The 24,034-nt window shown below is 41.3% G+C and overlaps 1 protein-coding gene across 25 annotated transcripts in view; it reads left to right on the top strand.

The window, feature by feature from the left end:
* The window catches only part of zmynd8 (zinc finger, MYND-type containing 8), a 96,639-nt gene that overhangs the window by 60,505 nt on the left and 12,100 nt on the right, over positions 1-24,034 (top strand). For 9 of the 25 annotated variants that reach the window (XM_078236759.1, XM_078236756.1, XM_078236753.1 and 6 more), the window contains 10 exons: positions 1,566-2,056; positions 3,029-3,178; positions 4,082-4,234; positions 7,879-8,430; positions 11,191-11,559; positions 12,140-12,336; positions 17,137-17,217; positions 17,317-17,395; positions 20,147-20,386; positions 21,119-21,276. In XM_078236759.1, coding sequence (XP_078092885.1) covers positions 1,566-2,056; positions 3,029-3,178; positions 4,082-4,234; positions 7,879-8,430; positions 11,191-11,559; positions 12,140-12,336; positions 17,137-17,217; positions 17,317-17,395; positions 20,147-20,386; positions 21,119-21,276 — 2,470 coding nt within the window. The remainder of the gene's footprint in view (positions 1-1,565; positions 2,057-3,028; positions 3,179-4,081; positions 4,235-7,878; positions 8,431-11,190; positions 11,560-12,139; positions 12,337-17,136; positions 17,218-17,316; positions 17,396-20,146; positions 20,387-21,118; positions 21,277-24,034) is intronic. The other 16 variants (XM_078236764.1, XM_078236765.1, XM_078236755.1 and 13 more) reach the window with 3 other exon arrangements.

Raw genomic sequence — 24,034 nt, 5'->3', positions numbered from 1 at the left:
TTATAAAATTTTGAGGGGTATAGATAGGGTGAACAGTTGGAATCTTTTTCCCAGGGCAGAAATTACAATTACAAGGGGGCACAAGTTCAAGGTAAGGGTGGAAAGGTTCAATAGAGATGTGCGGGGGAAGTTTTTTTACACAGAGGGTGGTGGGGGCCTGGAATGCACTGCCAAGTGGGGTGATTGAGGCAGATATGTGAGCGACATTTAATCTGGATAGACACATGAACAGACAGGGAATAGAGGGATACAAGTAGTTGGTCTAGATAGTACAACGTGATCAACGCAGGCTTGGAGGGCCGAAGGGCCTGTTCCTGTACTGTACTGTTCTTTGTACCAGTTTATACCAGAAGCAATGATTTAGCTGGTTCCCTTGGTGGACAGCGTCCCCATTTAATAAAACGTTCATAGCTGTAGCGGAAAGCTACAGAATGCAACACTGTGTATGCCATGAAATGCTCATCTGGAGCTTCAGTATTTGTTAGTAGTTTGATCCATAATTTCAGTGAAATGTTAAGGCTAGGATTGTGAAATATTTGTACTGTGCTCACTTAAAATGGGGGAAAATAAATAGCAGTATATTTTATATCATTTTTTTTCTAAATTTGGGTTGTATCCTGGCGAGAACACAGCATTCTGGTAAAGCGCCATTCATTACAGAACTGTTACTTGTGCTGGTAACCACTGGAACAAATAAATTTAAGGGCACCGCACAAGAAGCTATTAGTTTAACAGCATTTTAAAAACTTTCTCCCTGCTACATTGTTATCATGCCAATATACCAAGTAGCTGGTTGTAACTGTAAGGAACGCACCCACCTAATGGGTTGCTGTTGGCTTTATACTCAGAAAACCAAGGCCAATATGTCAACTTACAACAGTGGCCAGGTGCTCCTTTTTTTAAAAAAAAATCAATGGGGGCGACCTTACCAAAATAATTCCAAGTGCTGAGTGAGCGAGAAAATGGGAGAGTTTCTGACTCGTTTTTTTTCGGAGAGTTGAAAAATGCAATCTTATGGCACTTCGTCCAAAAAAAAGTGCCAAGGTGCGATTTGTGCCAGTAAGGGGTGGGGTGGAGCCTAATCTCACCGAGAAGCTGGTTGCTGAGCTATAGGGGCACTATTGCACAGGCGCCCCCATCCTCCTCCCTCGCCAATTTTTTGGCCTCTCACCTGATCTTGTACCAGCTCGCCACACCGAGCAACTGGCAGAATGAGCCAACAAGATCATCTTATACAAGCAGCTTATAAACAATCTCTTGTTTTTGGGGACTGAGTAGTTTAACCATTTGGAGCGTGAGGGTAGCAGGTGGGAGAAAATGATACAGTTGCTCGCAGGATCTGCCTGCAGGATTTTTCCGCATACTTCGGCAGTTGAATCAAAAGTAAATGCGGATAGTGATCTGTGAGAAGGTCATCTTTATGCTTTCATAAGTAAGATATTTTTGTTATTTGGAGGTGGAGCTGATAAAACCGGAAATAATACAGGAACAACATTAGTCCTTGCAGCAAAGCAAAGTATTTTAATTTCACATTTTAATAAATACATTTTCTCTTCGAAATGCAGGGCATGGGTTCCAATAAACAACTGCTACCTCATGTCAAAAGAAATTCCCTTCTCTGTGAAAAAGACAAAAAGCATCTTCAACAGTGCAATGCAAGAAATGGAGGTTTATGTGGAGAACATTCGTAAAAAGTTTGGGGTATTCAATTATGCACCTTTCCGGTCACCATACACTCCCAACAACCAATTCCAGATGTTAAAAGATCCCCAGAATCCAGCAGCTGGGACTGCCAAACCTGATAAATATGAGAAAATGAAATTAAACTTTGACATGACAGCATCGCCGAAAATAGTCCTCAGCAAGTCCATGTTAATCAGCGGTCCCAGTCGGAGAATTTCACTAACGGACATGCCCCGCTCGCCCATGAGTACAAACTCTTCGGTGCACACTGGTTCTGATCTAGAAACTGAACCTGCAGAAAAGAGTATGAAAGCAGCTTCCAGTCACTTCAGTGCAAGTGAGGAGTCCATGGATTTTATTGACAGGAGCACAGGTATGATTCCCCCCAACTTAACTGTCTCCCCGGGTGAGTGGGTGAGGGAGGGGAAGAGGGAGAGGCGAGGACATAAATTGGCTTTTTTTTGCTAAAGCTACGTGAAAGCACCCGATGGGAGGGATTTAACTTCTTTGGCCCCAGCATGTGGGATTTCATTGACGTAAGCTCATTTCTATACAGTTCATTCTATTTGCATAATACAGCTTGGTAGTAAGCCTGCTCTTGGTTGTCCTTCATTGAAGAAGGCCTCTTCTGTTTTGCAGACATTTATAGTACAGCAGAGGGGGTGATACCTGAACAAAAGTCACAATGGTGTTATTCATGTAGTGAATTGTGATATATGTGACTGCATCCCTCTTAATATCATTGGGAAGCAGGAATAATTCATGCTGGCCAGTGTTAGCAGGCATTCCAGAGAGCTTGTGCAGCCGTAGTGAAGTGAAAAGCTTTAAAAATAGATGCTCTTAGGTTTTAAATAGTACTTTTTCACGTCACTTTCATTTGAATGGTGAATACTGTATTGAAGAGGATATGCCAGTGTTGCCAACATCTAAAAGATCACCTTTTAAGTAGCAGGGCCTTCTGTTTTGTTAGCAGAGTTGCCAAACATCTTGAGAATTTGGTTCAGAAACTTAATTAAGAGACTAATGCATCATTGTTATTCTAAATGAACAAAAGGAAATGTGGGGATATTTGATGGCTTGTCATTGAATATGGAATTTATCTTGTGAGGTTGAAGGAAGTCAAGAGTTATGCGGGGGTCCCTCATAGGTTTGATGGATTCCATATTCGGTGGTTAAACAGAATATTCTGCTCATTGACTGACTGTACACTGTGTGCAGTTATTGGGTAACAGACATTTATCCTCATACTGACTTTATGCTCAGTTGTGGCGCAGGTTGCAAACTTTGTTCAAAACCTGGAATTCTCCGCCAGTTCCACATTGATCCAGTTTGTTTCCTCTTTCAGCTTCTCCTGGATCTGTGAAGACGAGTCAAGCTGGCAGTGTGTCGGGCAGCCCAAAACCCTTCTCTCCTCAGTCCTCCACTCCCATTGCTGCTAAAGCAGAAAGGACTTTGAAAACCCCTCCTACGGGCAGCATCCTTAACCTAAACCTTGGTTAGTTGTGACCACAAAATGTTCTTCCATTGGTTTTGTGGTGTTTTTGGTCAAAGTGCAGTGAGACAAAGAGGCTGGGCGGGAGGGGTGTGTATGCATGTTTGATGAGATTGTCCAAGGGTGTGCGGCATGCCCTGGAAAGTGGTGAAGGAGGAAGTGGAGCAAGGAGTGCAATTTCTTTGGGAGGGATATAGATATATTGTCCTTTTTAACATAGAGACCAATGTTATGATTTAGTAAATTAGTTCCCAATAGCACACAGCCCCAGTTATTTCATAGAATTTTTATTGTATTTTGGAAGTCATAAAGTACACCAAGCCAGAAAGATTTTTATATATCGAGCATATATTGGTTCAGTTCAATGTGGAAACTTACCTTCTCCCTTTATCTATTGTTTTGCAAATTTGCTTGTTTTATGTCTTCAGCACCATTGCTTTTCATTTCCATTCCAGTAATGAGACGCCAGTTTTTGTTTGGGTTCTTTTTATTGGTTTAAGCACTCTCATGGTTGGCAAACTCAACAGGTCAGGCAGTGTTTGTGGAGAGAGAGAGAAGCAGAGTTAATGCTTCAGGTCTGTGACCTTTCATCAGTACATCAGGATTCTGCTGAAAGTCAGAGACCTTGCGTTTCTCTCTCCAATGATGCTGCCAGACCTGCAGAGTATTTCCAGCATTTTCTGTTTTTATTTCCAATTTCAAGCATCCACAGCATTTCACTTTTGTGTCAGTTAGCAAGCTCCTTGTGTTCATAATATCCCTAATGTGCATCATTTTGGTACCTTAATGTATTGTGCCATTGTAGCGTATTGACTTTGCTCACCTATCTGTCTTTTCAGATGTCACGAACACAAAATTGATCCTGCCTCCTCACTAATGTTTTGCTCTTTCTTTTCACTGCAATAGATCGCAGTAAAGCAGAGATGGATCTAAAAGAGCTCAGCGAAGCTGTGTTACAGTCAACTCCGGTGCTCCTCACCTCGCCAAAGAAGCAACCGGTTCGGAGCAGCTTCCTACTTAACCTCGACAAGACGATAGAAAGTTGTAAAGCACAACTAGGTGAGGATTTAATCAAATTTTGTCCATTTCAAGAAAGCGTTAGTAAATTTGCTTTTTTTTTGTCTGGGAGTTAGGGGGAGGGAGGAAGGACAGTAAGCACATAGCCTGGACTTCATGAGTTTTGAAAATATCTCCTTCCACAGTTATTGGTTAGGAAGGTATGAGAGTCAGTATTTTGCTCACCATCCTGTTTAATTGGTTGAGGTATGTGGCGTTAGTATTTCCCCACACCTTTTTGTCAAAATGGGGAAATGCGCACTAATGAATGGTTTAACATTCTAAACATGAACTGTCGAAATCCATGCACTGAAAGGAAGTTCCAGAGGAATGATTTCTGAGTCAAGGATTTGTACTTGCTCTCATTATGGATGGCTGCCCAGCACTCCACTACTGAAGTTCATAGAATCATAGAATCCCCACAGTGCAGAAGGAGACCATTCGGCCCTTCGAGTCTGTACCGACCACAATCCAACCCAGGCCCTATTCCCGTAACCCTCATTTACCTTGCTAATCCCCCTGACACTAGGGGCAATTTACCATGGCCCACACATCTTTGGACCTTGGGAGGAAACCGGAGCATCCGGAGGAAACCCACGCAGACATGGGGAGAATGTGCAAACTCCACACAGCCAGTGACCCAAGGCTGGAATTGAACCCGGGTCCCTGGTGCTGTGAGGCAGCAGAGCTAACCACTGTGCCACCATGCTGCCCCTTAAATTGCCAGCCTTAAGATGTAACTTAAAAATATTTTCATTTCCATTTCAGTTGCAAATTTACTCTTGCCTGTTTTATTTGTAATCTGTTCAGTGCAAATGTATTTAATGTGTGCTGAAGGTTTATTGATAGCTAGTTGAATAAAACATTCAGCATGTTTTACCATGAGCATTATGTGCCCTATTCTCATGTAACATCCAATCACATTAATGTTACAGTACAGTACTGGGTATAAAGCCATGCAGCCCAGAAAATGTATATTTTAGTCAGCAGTTGGTGCTATTAACTGATTTGAACCAGGGCTACACTTATCCCACCTTGGGAAAAGGTAGCTGGAGTTCCTGCTCCTGATAATGTCCAGTGACAACTGCTGCAAAGGTATGACATGTGATGAGAAAAACAAAATGATCCTTCCATGACCAAACAGCTTGCTGAAGCACATATACGTTAACCTAACAGAAAAGCTGAAATATTTGCATCGCCAGTGGGTATTTGCACAACAAGAAGCCATACCTTCAGGAGATGAACTGGAAATATTTGTATGCAACACAGCCCCTCATTCATTTGAACACTGGAGTCTTAACTTGTTGAAAGGGCTGTCTTCAATATTTGTCTTATTGCGATCAAAATTTAAACAACACTAATTTTTTTCTTGCACCACACGTCCATAAACAGAAAAATAAAAGCAAAATACAGTGGATGCTGGAATCTGAAACACAACCAGAAAATGCTGGAAAATCTTAGCACGTCTGACAGCATCTGTGAGGAGAGAATGGCGCCCACGTTTCAAGTCTAGATGACCCTTCATCACGAAACGTTGACTCTATTCTCTCCCCACAGATGCTATCAGACCTGCTGAGATTTTCCATAAACAGAAATGTGTTTTATTTCATTTCCCTCTTTGTAAGTGCTGGCATATTTCCCAAACCCTTGGTTTTGGTGCGAACCAATTTTGAATTGATAACCCCACAGCAAACTCAAGATAGGATGAATTTGATGGGTTAGTTTATTTGCATGTACTGAAAATGGGGTTCACAGCATCTCCCTCACCTTCCGACAATAATGAGGGGGATAGGGAAAAGAAAGATTTACAGTTTGGAGACCACAGAGGAAATAATTGTTGTTTGACATGGGTTCCAGAGTCTAGAATCAAAGTCTAATGAGGTATTCCTTCAAAGAAGTCAGCAGGCTGAAATCTGATGTTGTAGAATTCACTTTCGTGGTGGTTTTGACTTAGCATGATGAGATAGAAATGCAGTTCTGAATCAGTCTTGTAGGTGATGGTGCAGAACGTCCAACTCAAACAGGGTAGATGGAGCCAGGTGTCCAACCTGGGTCAGATGTTAAACAACAGACTGAGCTTTTCAGCTTTGCAAGGCAATATTGTCTTCACCAAAGATGTTTATCGAGTGTTTGGAAATTGGTTCTCTGTTCCAGGCTGAACATGTCTTAGCCATTATGGGTTAAAAGGAATGTTTGAGCGGTCATTGTCTTAGGAGACATTCCGTCTCTGCTGGCCAGCCTGGATTACCAAATACTAAAGGCCTTCAATGTAGCTCCCTTTGAAGTTGGGCTATGCTGTCCCCAGGTGATTATTAGTAGCTCATTAGAGATAACGAGGTGTGAGATTTCCAAAACTGCAAAGTGGCTACTTTTGTTCTGGGGTCGCAGACAGATACAGTTTCAGCCGTTTTAAGGATCTTTGTTCAGTTTTTTAAAAACAATTTAGAAATAGTCATAAGCATACTGATAAATATTTAACAATCTACAGTGTGAGGTCTGAGTCCCTCACAGTTTTCTGCTTTCTTTAATTGTAGAATCTATTCTTTCATGCATTAAATTCTCATTTGTTACCCCATTAGCTATATTCCTTATGGTTAGTTATGATGCTCCCCCAACGCCTACAAACACAACTTAATCTGTGTTAGATTATATTCACTGATAAAATTTTGATTATTATTCGATGGTGATGGTAATTGCTGTAAGGTTATAATCAATTGTCTATTGGTACATATTGACATCAAGATGTGATAATCAATAGTCTGTTAGTACATATCAACATTGATTCTGCCCTGAAAGCCACAGGCGGGACAAATCTGGAACTGAATAAAGCCATTACACAAAGTTTGGGATATGTTATGGTTAAACAAAAGCAGAAAGGCTGGAGGGATTTTAATGGGGAGTGGTTGTGTAGGTAATCTGATTTTAGCCACTTACTTGGCTGTTGCAAATTCTTATGATGTAATGCCATTTCATCTCCTGATTTAGAGATTTGCTCTTTCCTCTCTTTTGCACCCTCCTTTGCAGATTTTGAAGTGAAATAAATTTAATTGGCAATATTTAAATTGTGCTGCTCTTTATAAGCATTACCAAGCACAGAGAAGGGTCATCCAGACTTGAAACATTGGCTCTATTCTCTCTCCACAGATGCTGTCAGACCTGCTGAGATTTTCCAGCATTTTCTGTTTTTGTTTCAGATTCCAGCATCTGGAGTAATTTGCTTTTAACAGGGTAAAATCATGCCATTTTTGTTGTACACATCATATCATTGCGTTCCATTGACTAGTTTTGACATGTTGCACATTATTGCATTGTACATTAGTGAGTAGGAAATGTTCCCAATATTTTTTTTTCATTCATGGAATGGCTGGGCCCAGCATTGATTTCTTATCCCTAAATGTCATGCATTTCAGAGGGCATTTAAGAGTCAACCACATTGGTGTGGATCTGAAATCTGGAACCCAGACCAGGGAAGGATGGCAGATTTTCCTTCCCTAAAGGACATTAGAACATGTGTAGGGATATTCATCTATTGCAATGTTTCTGATCAGCATTTGAAGTTTGTAGGCATTTATTTTGAGACTTGATTGACATTATTCCAGATGTTGATTTTAGTACTGTATGAAAATTGGATGTGTTGTTGTCCCAAGGAATAAATGAAATCGCGGAAGATGTTGATGCAGGAGCCGAACATAGTGACTCTGAGGATTCAGAAAAATCGGACACCTCTGAAAGCGAATATGCCAGTGACGAAGGGCCCAAACTAAATAACGGACAAGAAGAGGGAGAGGAAAAGGAAGGTGCCAGGAGCGAGAAGGACTCACCCTTTGTGAAAAAGAAGCCGAAACAGGTAGTGGCTCATGGTGAAGTAAAGCAAGAAACCAGTCCGAGTTCTGCTGTGGGTAAAAGTGAGGCATCTGGACAGGAAAAGGCAAACGGGGACCCTGACAAAGAACTTGTTGAGAAAATGAAAAATCTGCATCAGGCAGTAAAAGAGAAACTAGGGAATAAAGATGAGACTGACTCGCCAACAGTGCACTTGGGACTGGACTCTGATTCTGATTCTGAGAATGAACTGGTTATAGATCTGGGAGATGAAAGTAAGGAGGCTGTACGAGAAAGCAAGAAAGGGGAGAAGAGCAAAAAGGATCAAACCCCAACGCCGACTTTGAAGGAATCACCAGCTCCATCAAATACAGAATGTACGTATCTTAAACTTTTGTTTTCTTTATATTGTAACGTTTTCTCTTATCTGGTGGGTGACCAGTAATGGTATGCTTACTATTTCAAGGCTAGACTTTGGGTAGCTTTTAATATTAAAATGCCATGGATGAGACCTGTTCAAAATTTCCACTTTGGAAAGCCAACTAGTTTGGTTTATAGAACCATTTAAAGCCATCTGTAACATGATTAACATGTAGGAGATGCAATGGGATCATCCGACTGTAATTAACAAAAGTGGAAACACATTGAGATTTGGAGTGTATTTTATTTTAAATTTCAAATTACCAAGTAATGATCTTTGTATATTCAGACTGTCTGGAAAGTGGCACCATAGTGGAAACTTCAGAATGGCTGAATGCGATATTAAATTTGTTGGTGTAGATTTCATTCCCATGGTATAATGCTTTGAAATGAAGAAATACCACAATCTTGGGAAGGATGCATTTTCTTATTCAAAGTATTTTCCACCTCCTAAGTGAAAAAGATTTTCTTTCAGAAATATAGTCTGGAATCTTTGCTTTAAATGTTAATTTTTGCAGTTGAACTAAAACGCTCTGTGTTCAAGTACTTAGCATTTAGAAAGGAAAGCCAGTATGGATTTTTTAAAAGGGAAAGTCATGTTTAACTAAATTACTGGGGATTTGAAGTGGTAATAGAGTGGGATGATGAGGACAATGCTGCTGATGTTGTGTACATGGACTTCCAAAAGGTATTTCATACAGTGCTGCTTCACAGACTTGTGAGGAAAATTATAACTCATGGCGGGAAAAAAAAGGGCCATTAGAAACTAGGATACAAAATTGACTGATGTGAGACAAAGAGGAGTGGTCAATGGATGTTTTTCAGGGCTGGTGAAAGGTTTGTAGTGAGATTCCCCAGAAGTCAGTTGTTAGGGCCCTTGCTTTTCCTGATGTATATTAGTGAGCTAGATCTTGGTATTGTTTCTCTTCCTGCACAAGACAGACTTTCATCTGTTTCCGTTGTGAGTTTTACCTGGAACAGGTCGCTAGCTTGTCGCTGGAGCTTCATTGCTTGAGGGGTACCACTCTGCATCAAGCGTGGCTGATCAGCAGTCTCTCCTGCTCTTATTGCCAGCCAGTGGCATGTTGGAAAGATTTTGCAAGTTGATACTCAACCTGTTTGGCCGCATTATGAATGCACCTTCCTTGGCCATCAAGTCCTGGGGTGGCAATTGAACCTGGAGGTTCTGGCTCAGAGCCAGGGATGCTAACCTTTGCCACAAACCCTCCTAGATCTTGGTGTGCAAGGCACAGTTTCAAAATTTGCAGATGATATGAAACTTGGAAGCATTGTGAACTGTGAGGAACTTCAAAAGGGCATATACAAGTTGATGGAATGGGTGGCTTATATTTAATGCAGAGAAATGTGACGTGATTCATTTTGGTAGGAACAATGTGGGGAAACAATATAAAATAAATGGTGCAATTCTAAAGGGAAGCGGAGGGACCTGGGTGTAGATGCGCATAAGTCATTGAAGGTGGTAGGACAGGTTGAGAGTGCGGTTAGTAAAGCATTGTGTCCTGGGCTTTATTACTAGGGGCTTGGATTACAAGAGTAAGGATGTTATGTTGAAATTGCATATGACACTATTTCAGTCTCAACTAGAGTATTGCGTTCAGTTCTTGGTGCTGCACTTAGCATGGAGGTGAAAGCATTGGAGAGAGTGCAGAAAATATTCACAAGAATGGTTCTAGGAATGAGAAACTTCAGCTGTAAGGGTATTTTGAGGAAGTTGGAATGTTTTCCTGAGAAAATGAAGGCTGACTGGAGATTTGATAGAGGTATTCAAAATCATTAGGGGAGTGGGCAGAGTAGATGGGGAGGAACTGTTCCTACTCATGGAAGGATTGAGAATGAGAGGACACAGATTTAAAGTACTTGTTAAAAGAAGCAAAAACAATATAAGAAATCTTTTTCACACAGTGAGTGGTTATGGTCTGGAATACATTGCCTGAGAGTGTGGTGGAGGCAGAATCAATCGAGGCATTCAGACGGGAGCTAGACTGTTTTTCAAAAATGAAGAATGTGCAGGATTATGGGGAGAAGGCAGGAGGAAGGCACTGGCTGAGATTTTGATGGAGGCAGGTTCAACTGAGGCATTCAAAACGGCATTAGACTGTTATCTGAAAATGAAGAATGTGCAGGATTATGGGGAGAAGGCAGGAAAATGGCACGAAGTGAAATGTTCATTCAGAGAGCTACTGCAGACACGATGGGCGGGGTTTTACGGCCTCGCTCGTCCCAAAACCGTAAAATCCTGCCCAAGGTCAACAGACCTTCCCATTGTCCGCCCCTCGCCCGCTCCAATTCCTGTGGACAGCAAAATTCCGGCCACAAGGCCAAGTGGCTGCCTCGTGTGCTGTAAGAATTCTCTGATTCTGTGAACCTGCTTCAGGGTGCAGGAACATAGAGTTTTCTTGTGAGTCTTGATTTGGACCCCTTTAAACTGCAGTAGCCGTGGCTCGAGACTTGACTTCAAACCTGTTGGTTCAGAAAAAATTCAAACCAGATTTTTGAAGAGTACATATTTTCAATATAAACTAGTTGGTGGGATGGGTGGGGGGGTACTTTAGACAAAAACAGTGCCCCCCCGTGCTAACTTTCCTGCCTTCCTTTTAGAGAATTTGATAAAGATAATCAGAGAGATGTGGATCTAACTGCTGATTATCCTGTTCAACAGTTAAGGGAAAGTATAATATTGCTAATTATGTATATAGGTAAAGCATCACCCACTTCAACTGTGTCCAGTCAACCAAAAGGTGAGGTTGCTTCTTCAGTCCCCAGTCTCCCAAGCCAGACCCCTTCAGCCAGTATTACAACGTCTGCCAGTGTTGTGTCTACTGCCACAGTTCCAGCTGTTGCTGTTAGCAATAGTCCAGTTAAAAAACAACGGCCTCTATTGCCAAAGGAAACTGTTCCAGCTGTTCAGCGTGCAGTGGTGTGGAATCCCTCGACAAAGTTTCAGACCTCCTCCCAGAAATGGCACATGCAGAAGGTACAAAGACAGCAGCAGCAAGTGCAAGCACCGCAGCAACAGCAGTCTCAAACCACAGGAACACGATACCAGACCAGGTTGGCTGTGAAAGGTATAAATATTTTGAGTATCTAACTCTAATTCTAGCAGAGTCCAACACAGAATTAGGTTGGTTGTTTTATTACTATTGAAAATTTAATTTAAAATTTGCTTTTGTATTAAGGGAGGTAAATCAAGTCTTAGGGTGGCCAGTCGTAGTAACCCAGTTCAGATTGATGCACAGCAGTGCCATTTTAAGAAACTGAAAGGAATCTGCAATGGGAGCTAAGCTCATTGACATTGCCTTAGATGACTTAGGGTTGTACCACCAGCTTTTGGTAGAAACTAAAGTCCCAAAAGACTGGAGGTGCCAACAATACACAATACAGCTCATTGAAATCTGCCAGTCTCCCTTCTCATCACAGGAATGACAGCCTTCTGTTATTTTTCTGTTCTGTAACAAACATGAAAGTACAGCCTTTACATTCACAATTACTGTGGCATCTGAAATGGCCTGAGCTGATTTTGTACCAGAGGGGTGCCTTGGTTAGGTGTTGAGTTTTTAGAATTCTATAACTTTAATCATGTATGCATGCACCAGATTTGAGGACAGCGACTCAAGCCTCATACCCACTTTAACTTTCTAATTACAGCTGTGCAGCAGAAAGAGGCAACTTTGGCAACTTCAACGTCCTCCATCACTTTGGTTACAAGCAGTTCTTCGACATCTGCGGCAGGCAGCGGTTCAACAACTGTAAACTCCGCTTCCAATTCAGTCTACAGTACTGATTTGCCTATAGCTACTCCGTCTGCTGATGTTGCTGCTGATCTTACTAAATATACAAACAAGGTATGTTTTGTTACTCACTTTAACTGAATAGGTTTGCTGAATAGAATTGCTTAGAAATTACAACATGGAAGCAATCCGTGCATATTCTTCATGTGATTCGAAGTCCCATCTGACTGTTCTCCAGCCAAATCTATTTATGCCCCTTGCTGTTTGTCCCAAATCTCCCATTGTGCTCATGTCCTATAGTCCTTAGATTCCCAACCACAGGAAATTTAAAAAGTTTTCATATGATCATCCCTGATTTTCCTTTGTTCTTTCATAGCCTAAATTTTGTCATGTCTTACGGGAGAACCCAAGGATTAGGAGGAGGAACAGGCCATTTAGCCCCTCAAGTCTGCTCTGCCATTCAATAAATTTGTGATTATTGATCCGATTATTGCCTCAACTCCACTTAGCTGTCTGCCCCCCATAATCCTTGGCTCTCTCGGTCAAGAATCAATATACCTCAGCCTTTAATATATTCAGTGACCCAGCCTGCACTCCTCAATGGGGAAGAAAATTTCACAGAATGATGACCCACTGGGGAAAATAAATTCTCCTAATCTCAGCCTTTAATGGGAGATACCTATTTTTAAAACTATGCCCTCTGGTTCTAGACTATCCCGCAAGAGGAAACATCTTCTCAGCATCTACTCTATCGAGTCCCCTCGGGATTTTTTATGTTTCAATAAAATCGCTTCTTGTTCTTCTAAACTCCAATGGGTATAGGCCAAATCTGCTCAACATTTCCTCATATGCTAATCCGTTCATCCCAGGAATCAGTCGAGTGAACCTTGTCTGAACTGTTTCTAATGCATTTGTATCCTTTTTTAAGTAAGGGGACCAAAACTGCACACGCTACTTAAGATGTGGCCTTAACAAGGCTCTGTACAGCTGTAGCAGCATTTCCCGACTTGAATACTTGATTTTCCCCTTGCAATAAATGATAATATTCCTTTTGCCTTCCTAATCACCTTGCTGTACATGCATGCTAACTTTTTGTGACTCATGTACCAAGGCACCCACATCTCTGTACTATAGAGCTTTGCAGTCTTTCTCCGTTTAAATAATATTTTCTATTCTTCTTGTCAAAGTGGACAAGTGCACATTTTCTCATATTATATTTCATCTGCCAAATTTTTGCCCACTCAATCTTTCTAAACTCCTTTCTCGACCCCTTACGTCCCTCTTGACAATATACTGTCCGACTCATCTTTGTGTCATCAGCAAATTTAGTTACCATACATTTGATCCCTTCATCTAAGTCATTGATATAGGTTATATAGTTGAGGCCCCAGTACAGATCTCTGTGACACTCCACTAAGTACAGCTTGCCAGCCTGAAAATCCCTACTGTCTGCTTCCTGTTAACTAACCAATCCTCTATCCATGCTGATACATTACCCCCTACACTATGAGCTTTAAATAGTAATCTTTGATGCGGCATCTTTTGAATGGTTTTTGGAAATCCAAGTGTACTACATCTACAGGTTCCCCATTATCCATGTTGCTTGTCACTTCCTCAAAGAGCTCTAATAAAATAGTTATACACCATATTCCTTTCACAAAGTCTTATAAGAACATAAGAACTAGGAGCAGGAGTAGGCTATCTGGCCCCTCGAGCCTGCTCCGCCATTCAATAAGATCATGGCTGATCAGGGCGGCACGGTAGCACAGTGGTTAGCACTGCTGATTCATAGCTCCAGGGACCTGGGTTCGAATCCCGGCTCGGGTCACTGTCTGTGTGGAGTTTGCACATTCTCCCTGTGTCTGCGTGGGTTTCCTCCGGGTGCTCCGGTTTCCTCCCACTGTCCAAAGATGTGCGGGCAGGTTGATTGGCCATTCTAAATTGCCCCTTCATGTCCCAGGATGCATAGGTTAGAGGGATTGGTGGGTAAATATGTAGGGATATGGGGATAGGGCCTGGGTGGGATTGTGTCTGGTGCAGACTCGATGGGCCGAATAGCCTCTTTCTGCACTGTACTATGATTCTATGATCTTTTTGTGGACTCAGCTCTACTTACCCACCCGCTCACCATAACCCTTAATTCCTTTACTGTTCAAAAATTTATCTATCCTTGCCTTAAAAACATTCAATGAGGTAGCCTCAACTGCTTCATTGGGCAGGGAATTCCACAGATTCACAATCCTTTGTGTGAAGAAGTTCCTCCTCAACTCAGTCCTAAATCTGCTCCCCCTTATTTTGAGGCTATACTCCCTAGTTCTAGTTTCACCCGCCAGTGGAAACAACTTCCCTGCTTCTGTCTTATCTATTCCCTTCATAATCTTATATGTTTCTATAAGATCTTCCCTCAGTCTTCTGAATTCCAATGAGTATAGCCCCAGTCCACTCAGTCTCTCCTCATAAGCCAACCCTCTCAACTCTGGAATCAACCCAGTGAATCTCCTCTGCACCCCCTCCAGTGCCAGTATATCCTTTCTCAAGTAAGGAGACCAAAACTGTACACAGTACTCCAGATGTGGCCTCACCAGCACCTTATACAGCTGCAACATAATCTTGCTGTTTTTAAACTCCATCCCTCCAGCAATGAAGGACAAAATTCCATTTGCCGCCTTAATTACCTGCAAACCAACTCCTTGAGATTCCTGCACAAGGACACCCAGGTCCCTCTGCACAGCAGCATGCGGCAATTTTTTACCATTTAAATAACAGTCAATTTTGCTGTTATTCCTACCAAAATGGATGACCTCACATTTACCAACATTGTACTCCATCTGCCAGACCCTCGCCCACTCACTTAGACTATCTACATCCCTTTGCAGACTGTTAGCTCCCTCTGCACACTTTGCTCTGCCACCCATCTTAGTGTCATCTGTGAATTTTGACACACCACACTTGGTCTCCAACTCCAAATCATCTATGTAAATCGTAAACAATTGCAGTCCCAACACTGATCCCTGAGGCACACCACTAGTCACTGATCGCCAACCAGAAAAACACTCATTTACCCCCACTCTTCGCTTTCTGTTAGTTAACCAACCCTCTATCCATGCTAATACATTACCTGTAACACCGTGCACCTTTATCTTATGTAGCAGTCTTTGGTGCGGCACCTTGTCAAATGCCTTCTGGAAACCCAGATACACCAGATCCACAGGTTCCCCATTGTCCACTTCACATGTAATGTTCTCAAAGAATTCCACCAAATTAGTCAAACATGATCTTCCCTGATTGTTGTATAATTTTACTAAATTGCTATTACATCCTTAATAAGGGATTCTAGCATTTTCTCTAACACAGATATGAAGCTAACTGGCCTGTAGTTACTTGCTTTCTGCCTTCCTCCTTTCTTGAAAAACAGTGTTATGTTTATGAATTTCCAATTTTGGAAGATCACAATAATTACCATCTACTATCTCTGAGGCCATTTTAAAACATGCTGGTGCAGGCCATCAGGCCCAGGGTCTTGTCAGCTTTTCGTTAAAAGAGTTTTTCTTGGTGATTGTGAATTTTTACATTCCTCTTTTCAACCTCATGATTTTCAAGTATTCTTCATCGAATCATAGATTCCCTACAGTGCAGAAGGAGGCCATTCAGCCCATCGAGCCTGCACCAACAACAATCCCACCCAGGCTCTATCCCTGTAACCCTATGTATATACCCCACTAATCCCCCTGACACTAAGGGGCAATTTAGCATGGCCAATTAACCTAACCCGCACATCTTTGGAGTGTGGGAGGAAACTGGAGCACCCGGAGGAAACCCACAGGAGAACATGCAAAGATAGTCGCCCAAGGCCGGAATCGAACCGAGGTCCCTGGCACTGTGAGGTAGCAGTGCCAACTACTGTGCCGCCCTAAACTCTTGCGTTTTTTTTGCGTCTTCTACAGTGAAGACAGATTCAAAATACCTGTTCAATGCTTACACCTTTCCCTTGTTTTCCATTATTAATTACCCCAGGCTGACAACTGAAAGATGATTTTATACCTGAAATAATCAAATAATCAGGTTTAACAGGGCAAACAATGAACTTTTTTTTAAACCATTGGGCACGCACCACGAAATTGGTATAAAATCATACTGTAGACTGTTAACATACACTACAAGCAAAGGCGGATTGATTTGATTTGATTTATTATTATCACATGTGTTAGCATAGAGTGAAAAGTTTTGTTTCTTGCACGCTATACAGACAAAGCATACCATTCATAGAGAAGGAAACGAAAGAGTGCAGAATGTAGTGTTACATTTATAGCTAGGGTGTAGAGAAAATTCAACTTAATGCACGGTAGATCCATTCAAAAGTCTGATGGCAGCAGGGAAGAAGCTGTTCTTGTGTCAGTTGGTATGACTAGGTGTAAAATGGAAAGAGGGCATACATTTTAGCTGGATTTATAGTTCTCAATGTAGCAATGTATCTTCAAAACAGTAAAATCAAGGTTGTTTTATTACTTGTCGGAAGTACTTAAACAGATTTTCTCCTTGATGGACTCTGTTTACCCACACACATTGTCCATGTGTTTTTGCTTCTTGTTAAATATGTGAAAAGTATGAGTCTTTACATGAAAAATAATTTCTTACCAAGAGTCTACTTTAGCTACAGAGCTTTCTTTGCTGGCCTCTGTATCTGGCAGGTTTGCACAAGAATGATTGCTGTAAGGTATAAATGTTAAGGGATGCCCAGCTGTCAAGAGAGCAGAATTGACACGAGTTGTAAAATCTGAACTCCTGTTGAAGATAATGAACAATACTTTATTTGTGATCGGACAAAATTTCATGTCAGAAAATCTGATAATGCAAAGTGGTCGGTATCAAAGAGCCTAGTTTTCATTATTAATCCATACAACTGTTACTGTTTAGATGATGGAAGCGATAAAAGGAACAATGACTGAAATCTACAATGATCTTTCCAGAAATAGTTCTGGAAGCACAATAGCAGAGGTTAGTCATTTATGTTCAAATTGAAGTCTCACTGTTAAATAATGTTCAAAGTCAACAGCCAACTGATGTGAATTGACTGTTTATTTTGTCATCTGGCAGATACGACGAATGAAAATTGAAATTGATAAACTGCAGTGGTTGCATCAGCAGGAACTAGCTGAGATGAAACATAATCTTGGTAAATGTCATGAGTCAGCCTGCTCCTTTTTCTCTGTTGAAAAAGTATTATTTTCTTTTACCTTTTCTACGCTATACTTCATTATCATGGCCAGTGTTATGCAGAAACATATTTATTAGCTACACCATCTGAAATTAGGAACCCAAAGTGAACTGGTTGCTCATGAGATACCTTGAGGCCTTGGTTTAGTGTCCTTCCCTAATGGCACATGCAAGGTTGGGACTAGCAAGTTATGGGCTATTTTGAGATTCAAGGTTATTTTTGAGAATAAGATTTCCCTCCAAAAAGATAACTGGGTAAATGATTAATTTGTTGTGTAACAATCCCAGTTGATGTTCTAACTGATCGGGAAGATCTTCGAATGGAACCCTGGCTCAAAAGATCGTAACTTTTATTTTTTTTATCAACGTGAAGAGTCCTAGGACGACTAATTAGTTTCAACAAAGAATACTTATTAAACGTGAAAAAATTGACTATAATACACAAATGGACACAGGTTTTAAGATTAACACGGATGATAAAGTGCATTTGAAGCTACAATGGTCGCATTAAGGCACAAAATCCTTTTTAAAGCACATAGACTGGCTGTGGTCAAACATGCTCTGCTCTGAACCCAAGTTAGTGTCTGCAGATTTCTCCTCAGAATCCCACCAAATGATTGTCATACAAGAGTTTTCAAACTTCACTCCCAAAACACACTTTAAAAATCTTGTCTCATAATAATGCTTTCCATTAGCAGGTTGCATTCCGAAATCCAGGCCAGGTTTTTCAAATTATACTTTTAAACAAAGCTTCTGCTCCATTTTTAACAACGAATCCGGTCTCGGACTTGCACCAAACCCTTTAGGATTTCTTTGTCTTGACTGCTGCTCAAACAGTTTACAATTGCTTTGACTTTCAATTTCCAGACTCTTATTAAAATGCTATTAAACATTTTAGCTGTCTCTGATATCTGCTCCCCACCTTAAATCTAGTTAATGAAATTGTCTCTTTAACTCCGAGTACTTTGTTTACTCTTCCTTGACTTCTTCGGGACAATATTTTATTCTCTGTTCACTTAACTTCAGTTGTCTGAAACCTTCTTTCTGTCCCAGTTCCCTTGCTGCCTGAACTGTATTTTGTTTCTTAGGAAGCCTGCATCGTCCCTTATTCTGTCCAGCTTCTCCTGGCAGAGTTGAGAGCTGCTCACTCCTCAGTGATCTGTCTCCAACTGCTCTGGCTTCTAGCTAAAACTAAAGAAAAAAAGAAATCTCTCCCCTCTGGGTAGTGGGCCTCCTGTTGCTAAGCAATGCTGCTGTTATTATATTTATTCTTCATGCCATAACTCTCTCTAAGCACAATAGAATCACAGTTGGAACTTAACCAATCCATACAAACACATACAAACACTTCTGTCCAGCATAAATCTAACTATAGATCTCTTCCAGGGGCAGCACATTAAATTAAACCTGCTTAAAATTATACCTTATTTCTTAAGTTTATCATTACATATATCCCACAAAACTATCTTTATTTTCCTAACAGTTGGCATCATGGATCAGCTGCTTGATTTTTATTTCTCAATTGAAAAGCTACTGGGTGGAATTTTCCAGCCGCGCTCACCCCAAGGCCAGAAAATCCCACCCGAGGTCAACGGAGCTTTGCATGGTCTGTGTCCCACTCACTATGATTCCCGTGGCAGGTGGGATGGGAAAGTTCCGCCCATCATGTTTTCTTCCTTCCTGTTTGCTTGGGTTTTTTACATTGTGCAACACCCTTGGGGAGATAGGCCCAGGTAGATAGCCTACACTGTCAGTCTCCTTCCAAACTTGGCCAACAGAAGGTGAGGGAGGATTAAGAAATGGATTTCCTTCTCTATTGGGAAGTATCTAGCCTCTGCCAGGCACCTCCTTTATATAAAATACATTGAAATTAGCAGCAGCTTTTGTAGAGAGTCAGTGTAAATCTCCTTTCTATAATTTTGCAATGTAGAGATTGATTTTAATATGCCACATCTTCTTTCCTCACCTCCTGCAGTGTGATACAGGCAGGTGCTTTCCATTTTGTTTTATGAATCATTGTAACCAAGTGGACTGGGAATAATGGGTGTAATCTTGTAAAACTAGATTACTTTTGATTGTTTTAAGCCTAGTGAATAAATTTTTTCAAAGGATTTCAAGTCTACCTCAGGGATACAGTTAATGTTCTGTGATAGATGGGCTCCCAGGCTCATGACACATCAACTCTTTAAGTTCGGACCATAAAAAGCCAAGCCTCAATCTAAATGAAATTAATTTGGAGTAAACTTTAGCCATGCCACCCCATGCCATGATATCTGTGTAGTGCTGTTATTACAAGTGTGCAACTTCTTTACACTTTGCTAAAACATTATGCACTTTCCAGAGCTATCTATACCCTTTGTATTCTTCTATTTTAGTCAGAGGATAGTTCAGGATCAGAATTTGTACAGAAACGTCTCTAGTCAAGAACTGTAACATAGCTTGCGACTGGTGTACAGAAGAGTTTCATTTCTCTTTGAAGGGGAAGTTCTGTCCAACATTTATATTCCAGGTTGCTTTTGATAAGCAACTTGAAAGCACAAATGCAGAAAGCTGGAGCATTGAGATGCCATTAAAGGTTTTAGTATCTCGCTTTGTCTCAGAATCTTAAAATGTTGTATTTCTTAAAAAAAAATACTGTTCTCCTTTAATCCATTGTTGGCAAATGAACTGTGATCATTTTCTCAAAATAGTTTCTGGTTGTGTGTCTTAGAGCTAACGATGGCAGAGATGCGTCAGAGTCTTGAACAGGAAAAGGATCGTATGGTTACAGAGATGAAAAAGCAGATGGAGGCAGAGAAGCAGCAGGCTGTTGATGAAACCAAGAAGAAGCAGTGGTGTGCAAACTGCAGGAAGGAGGCCATCTTCTACTGTTGCTGGAACACCAGTTACTGTGACTACCCTTGCCAGCAGGCACACTGGCCAGAGCACATGAAGTCTTGTACTCAGTCAGGTACTTAATGTCATAACTTAGAGACAGACTTGAGTTTTTCAGCCTTGACATTGCATTCTGCCTGAATTGCCTCACTTTAACACTGAATATAGATGCAGCATATACCTTTTTCAAGAAAATATATTCAACAAAAAAAAATCAACATGCCTTGATCCTTTTGAAGCAGGTCAAGAATTGTGTATTATTTTTGCCACAATGTTACATGGAATCTGATTTTAAAAAGGGAAACATTGGAAAATAGGAGCAGGAGTAGGCCATTCGGCCCTTCGAGCCTGCTCCACCATTCATTATGATCATGGCTGATCATCCAATTCAATAACCTGATCCTGCCTTTTCCCCATATCCTTTGATCCCCTTCACCCCAAGAGCTATATCTAACTCCTTCTCGAAAACGTACAAGTGCAGAATTCTTTCTCTGCCATCATTATTGCAATAGTTTCAATAATATAAATGGGGATGCATTGCTTTTAAAGTGCAAGCAGCCTAAGGCATAGAAGATTGTGTTGTCTGTAAAGCCCCAAGTACAAAGAATACTGGACAATAATCTTTCATTGAATACATCTTATCCATTATAAAATAAGTACCCTGCTCTATTCACTCTTTGCTGTTGATGCTCAGTCTGTAAGATGGGAACAAACTTAAATAAAACAGTTGGCACCTCACCGGGGTTGCCTTTAAATTGTGAAGTCGGCACATTAGTTCAGCTTTAACAGATTTACCTTTTGATTGTAGCCACTGCAACTCAGCAGGAAACTGAATCAGAAGTGAGCTCCGATACGTTAAATAAGAATGCACAGCAAGCTCCTGCGGTCCAGCAGTCACCATCGGAGAACAAAACCGGCCAAAATGACAAGGACCCCAGCACAGATAAAAGCAAGGAAAATGTTACAGTAAGTAGTGCCCAGTTACTTTAGTCTACAGAACCTTTCTTCAGGCCTGTAGAACTCATGGTATTCATTGAATGTCATTTTTATTTTCAAAACTATTTGCCACTCAGTTAAGTGAAACAACCGCAGTTTTTACTTGGCAAAACCTATCATTTTTATGGACCAGTGTACGACTAAACCGAATTCACTAGTAATCAACAATGGCAATGCTAGTTCAGTTTAACTTCCTGTTAGAGGGTAGCTGGAGATATAAAATCTATGGACCATTTTGAAATGATTTTCTGATTTTTTTTTTATCAGCATCACGTACTTCTGATCATCTTGTTTTGCATTGCAGTCTTAAAACCATCACTACTTTATTTGCCTGTCACAATCTTTTCTGTTACATGGATTCACATGGAAGCCAATGCTGCAATGTTAACTTTCCAAATTGACACAGTTGCATTTAAGCTGATTAGCTCTTATGAGTTTTGAACAAGATAGTAATACCTGTCCTCAATCTCAAGGACTCAACTTGTCGAAACTTGATGCGAATCTTCATTCAACTCCAGTTTAGACAGACAAAGGCCAAATTGCTTAATCAGCGCATGGGTCTTCTCAAGCATTACTTTAGAAATGGACTAAATTCTGACATTATGGCAGGAATTTTACCGTCCTGCCCGCCACAGGAATTGGAGTGGGCAAGGGGCGGACCATGGAAAGATCCGTTGACCTCGGGTGGGATTTTACAGTTTCGGGATGAGCGAGGCCCGCAAAATCCTGCCCTATGGGCGAGACTCTCCGGCCTCCCAGCTGCGTGTTTCCTGCTGGTGAGCCGTGGCCCCTGTTTGCTAGCAGCGGATTGTCCGGTCCCGCCATGACACGCCACACCGGCAGGAAACCTGTGGGTGGAAGTGTGCTGCCGATGGGACCGGAGTACCCTGCCGGTGTGAACGGCTGGTAAATTCCGGCCTATATGGCGAGCAGTGGCTAGATTTCACTTGGATTCTATATCTGCGTTCTTTTCCTTGGCCCAGTCAGTTTTTGTCTCTTCCCTTCTTCTCTTGAAGTTATTGCTTCCCTGCTGTAGTTTGTTTGCTCAGATCTCTACAATGCCTTGATTAAGTGGTCATTATACATATGTAAACTACGCAAGTGAAGGTCAGAAAACTACACGACTGTATCATCAGGGATCTATCAGCTGAGTCTAATCCTGCCTTCACCTTTGGACTTTGCACTTGTACCTCCAGTAGAACTACCCTAGCTAGCTGAGTCACTTTCAAATTGTCAAATAACCAATATAAAGCAGTTCTTATGTATAGCGATGCAAATATTCTCCAACTGGTAAGTTTCCGGTTTCAATCATCTCATCAAAGCGGAAGCCTGGAGCTTGCCAACAGAGCAGGAGGAAAGGTTCGTAGGCAAATCAACTGAGCTGTACTAATTTTCAGCTGGCCACCTGCCCTTTCTGTCATAACTGATTGATCAGAAGATATGGATATCTTTTTTGGTTGATTTTGTAATAATTGCAATTAAGGAATTTTGTCCTGAGGAACGCAACCATTTGTTGTCCTTACCAGTGTCAGGGACAAGTTGCAGGGTTAAACTCCCTCTACTCTACCTGTAATATTTGTCTTTCCTGATCTCTCGTGTTTCCCGCATGGCACTGGTAGGGAATATTTTTCCTTATTTTCCGCAGTAGCTATCGTTTGGCCTCTCTGTGTCAAGTTGGGCTTACTTTAAATTAGTGGCCTTGATTTGAGATGCTAACAGTGTGATGATCAATGCTCACCATTATTACGCAATAAATTGGGCAACAAATTCCAGCATCTGGACATGTGCAGTAACATGGTGAAATCTGGAATTGCTGCCCCAGTTGCCCTGTTTCTCTAAAAGCTTTGCTACATTAATAACTCACTGGTAGGCTTGGCATTAAAACTCGAGGGGCGTGAAGTTGTGTTGTGGTGCTCATCCCACAAGATGCACACTAAATTTGCTAACAAAAGTTAGTGCGTGCGATTAAGTGCAATTTATGAATCTCTCTGGCACTGAAAATATACAAACGTAATTGTAATTATAGTTGGAGGTTATTTTAAAAATTACATTTTTTTCCTTCTAAGTCTTCCTAAACTTAACCTTTCTACCTCTCTTTTCTCCTTTAAGACAATCCTTAAGACCTACCTCTTTGATAAAGCTTATGGCCATCTGCCCTGGTTTCACTTTGCCTAGTTTGGTGTCAGACTTTGCTTTTTAATGCTCCTGTGAAGCACTCTGGGATGTCTTAATATGTTACAAACACTGTAAAAATGAGTTGTTGTTCTGCCCCTTTTATCACTCTATCCCATCTATCTTTATTCCTCTTTATTTTGCCTTCTGCGCATGAATTTACACTGAAGGGCTCTCTTTGCCTCAATAAGCAGTGACACATTGTTGTCTGCCTTGCACACAGATGTCCTATAGAGGGCCCCACACTGAATTGGCTCAGTAGTTATTGTACGCTCAAAAACTCAGTAAAAAGCTGTCAGCGTCATGAACAGAAACATAGAAAATAGAAGCAGGAGTAGGCGATTTGGCCCTTTGAGCCTGCTCTGCCATTCATTTTGATCATGGCTGATCATCAAATTCGATATCCTGATCCCCCCCCCCCCCCCCCCCCCCCCGCATACCCCTTGGTCCCTTTAGCCCCAAGAGCTATATCTAATTTCTTCTTGAAATCACACACTGTTTTGGCCTCAACCACTTTCTGTGGTAGCGAATTCCACACATTCACCACTCTGGGTGA

The sequence above is a fragment of the Mustelus asterias genome, chromosome 20 (genome assembly GCF_964213995.1).
Source record: "Mustelus asterias chromosome 20, sMusAst1.hap1.1, whole genome shotgun sequence".
Lineage (NCBI taxonomy): Eukaryota > Metazoa > Chordata > Chondrichthyes > Carcharhiniformes > Triakidae > Mustelus > Mustelus asterias.
This window is presented reverse-complemented; position numbering and strand designations above follow the sequence as displayed.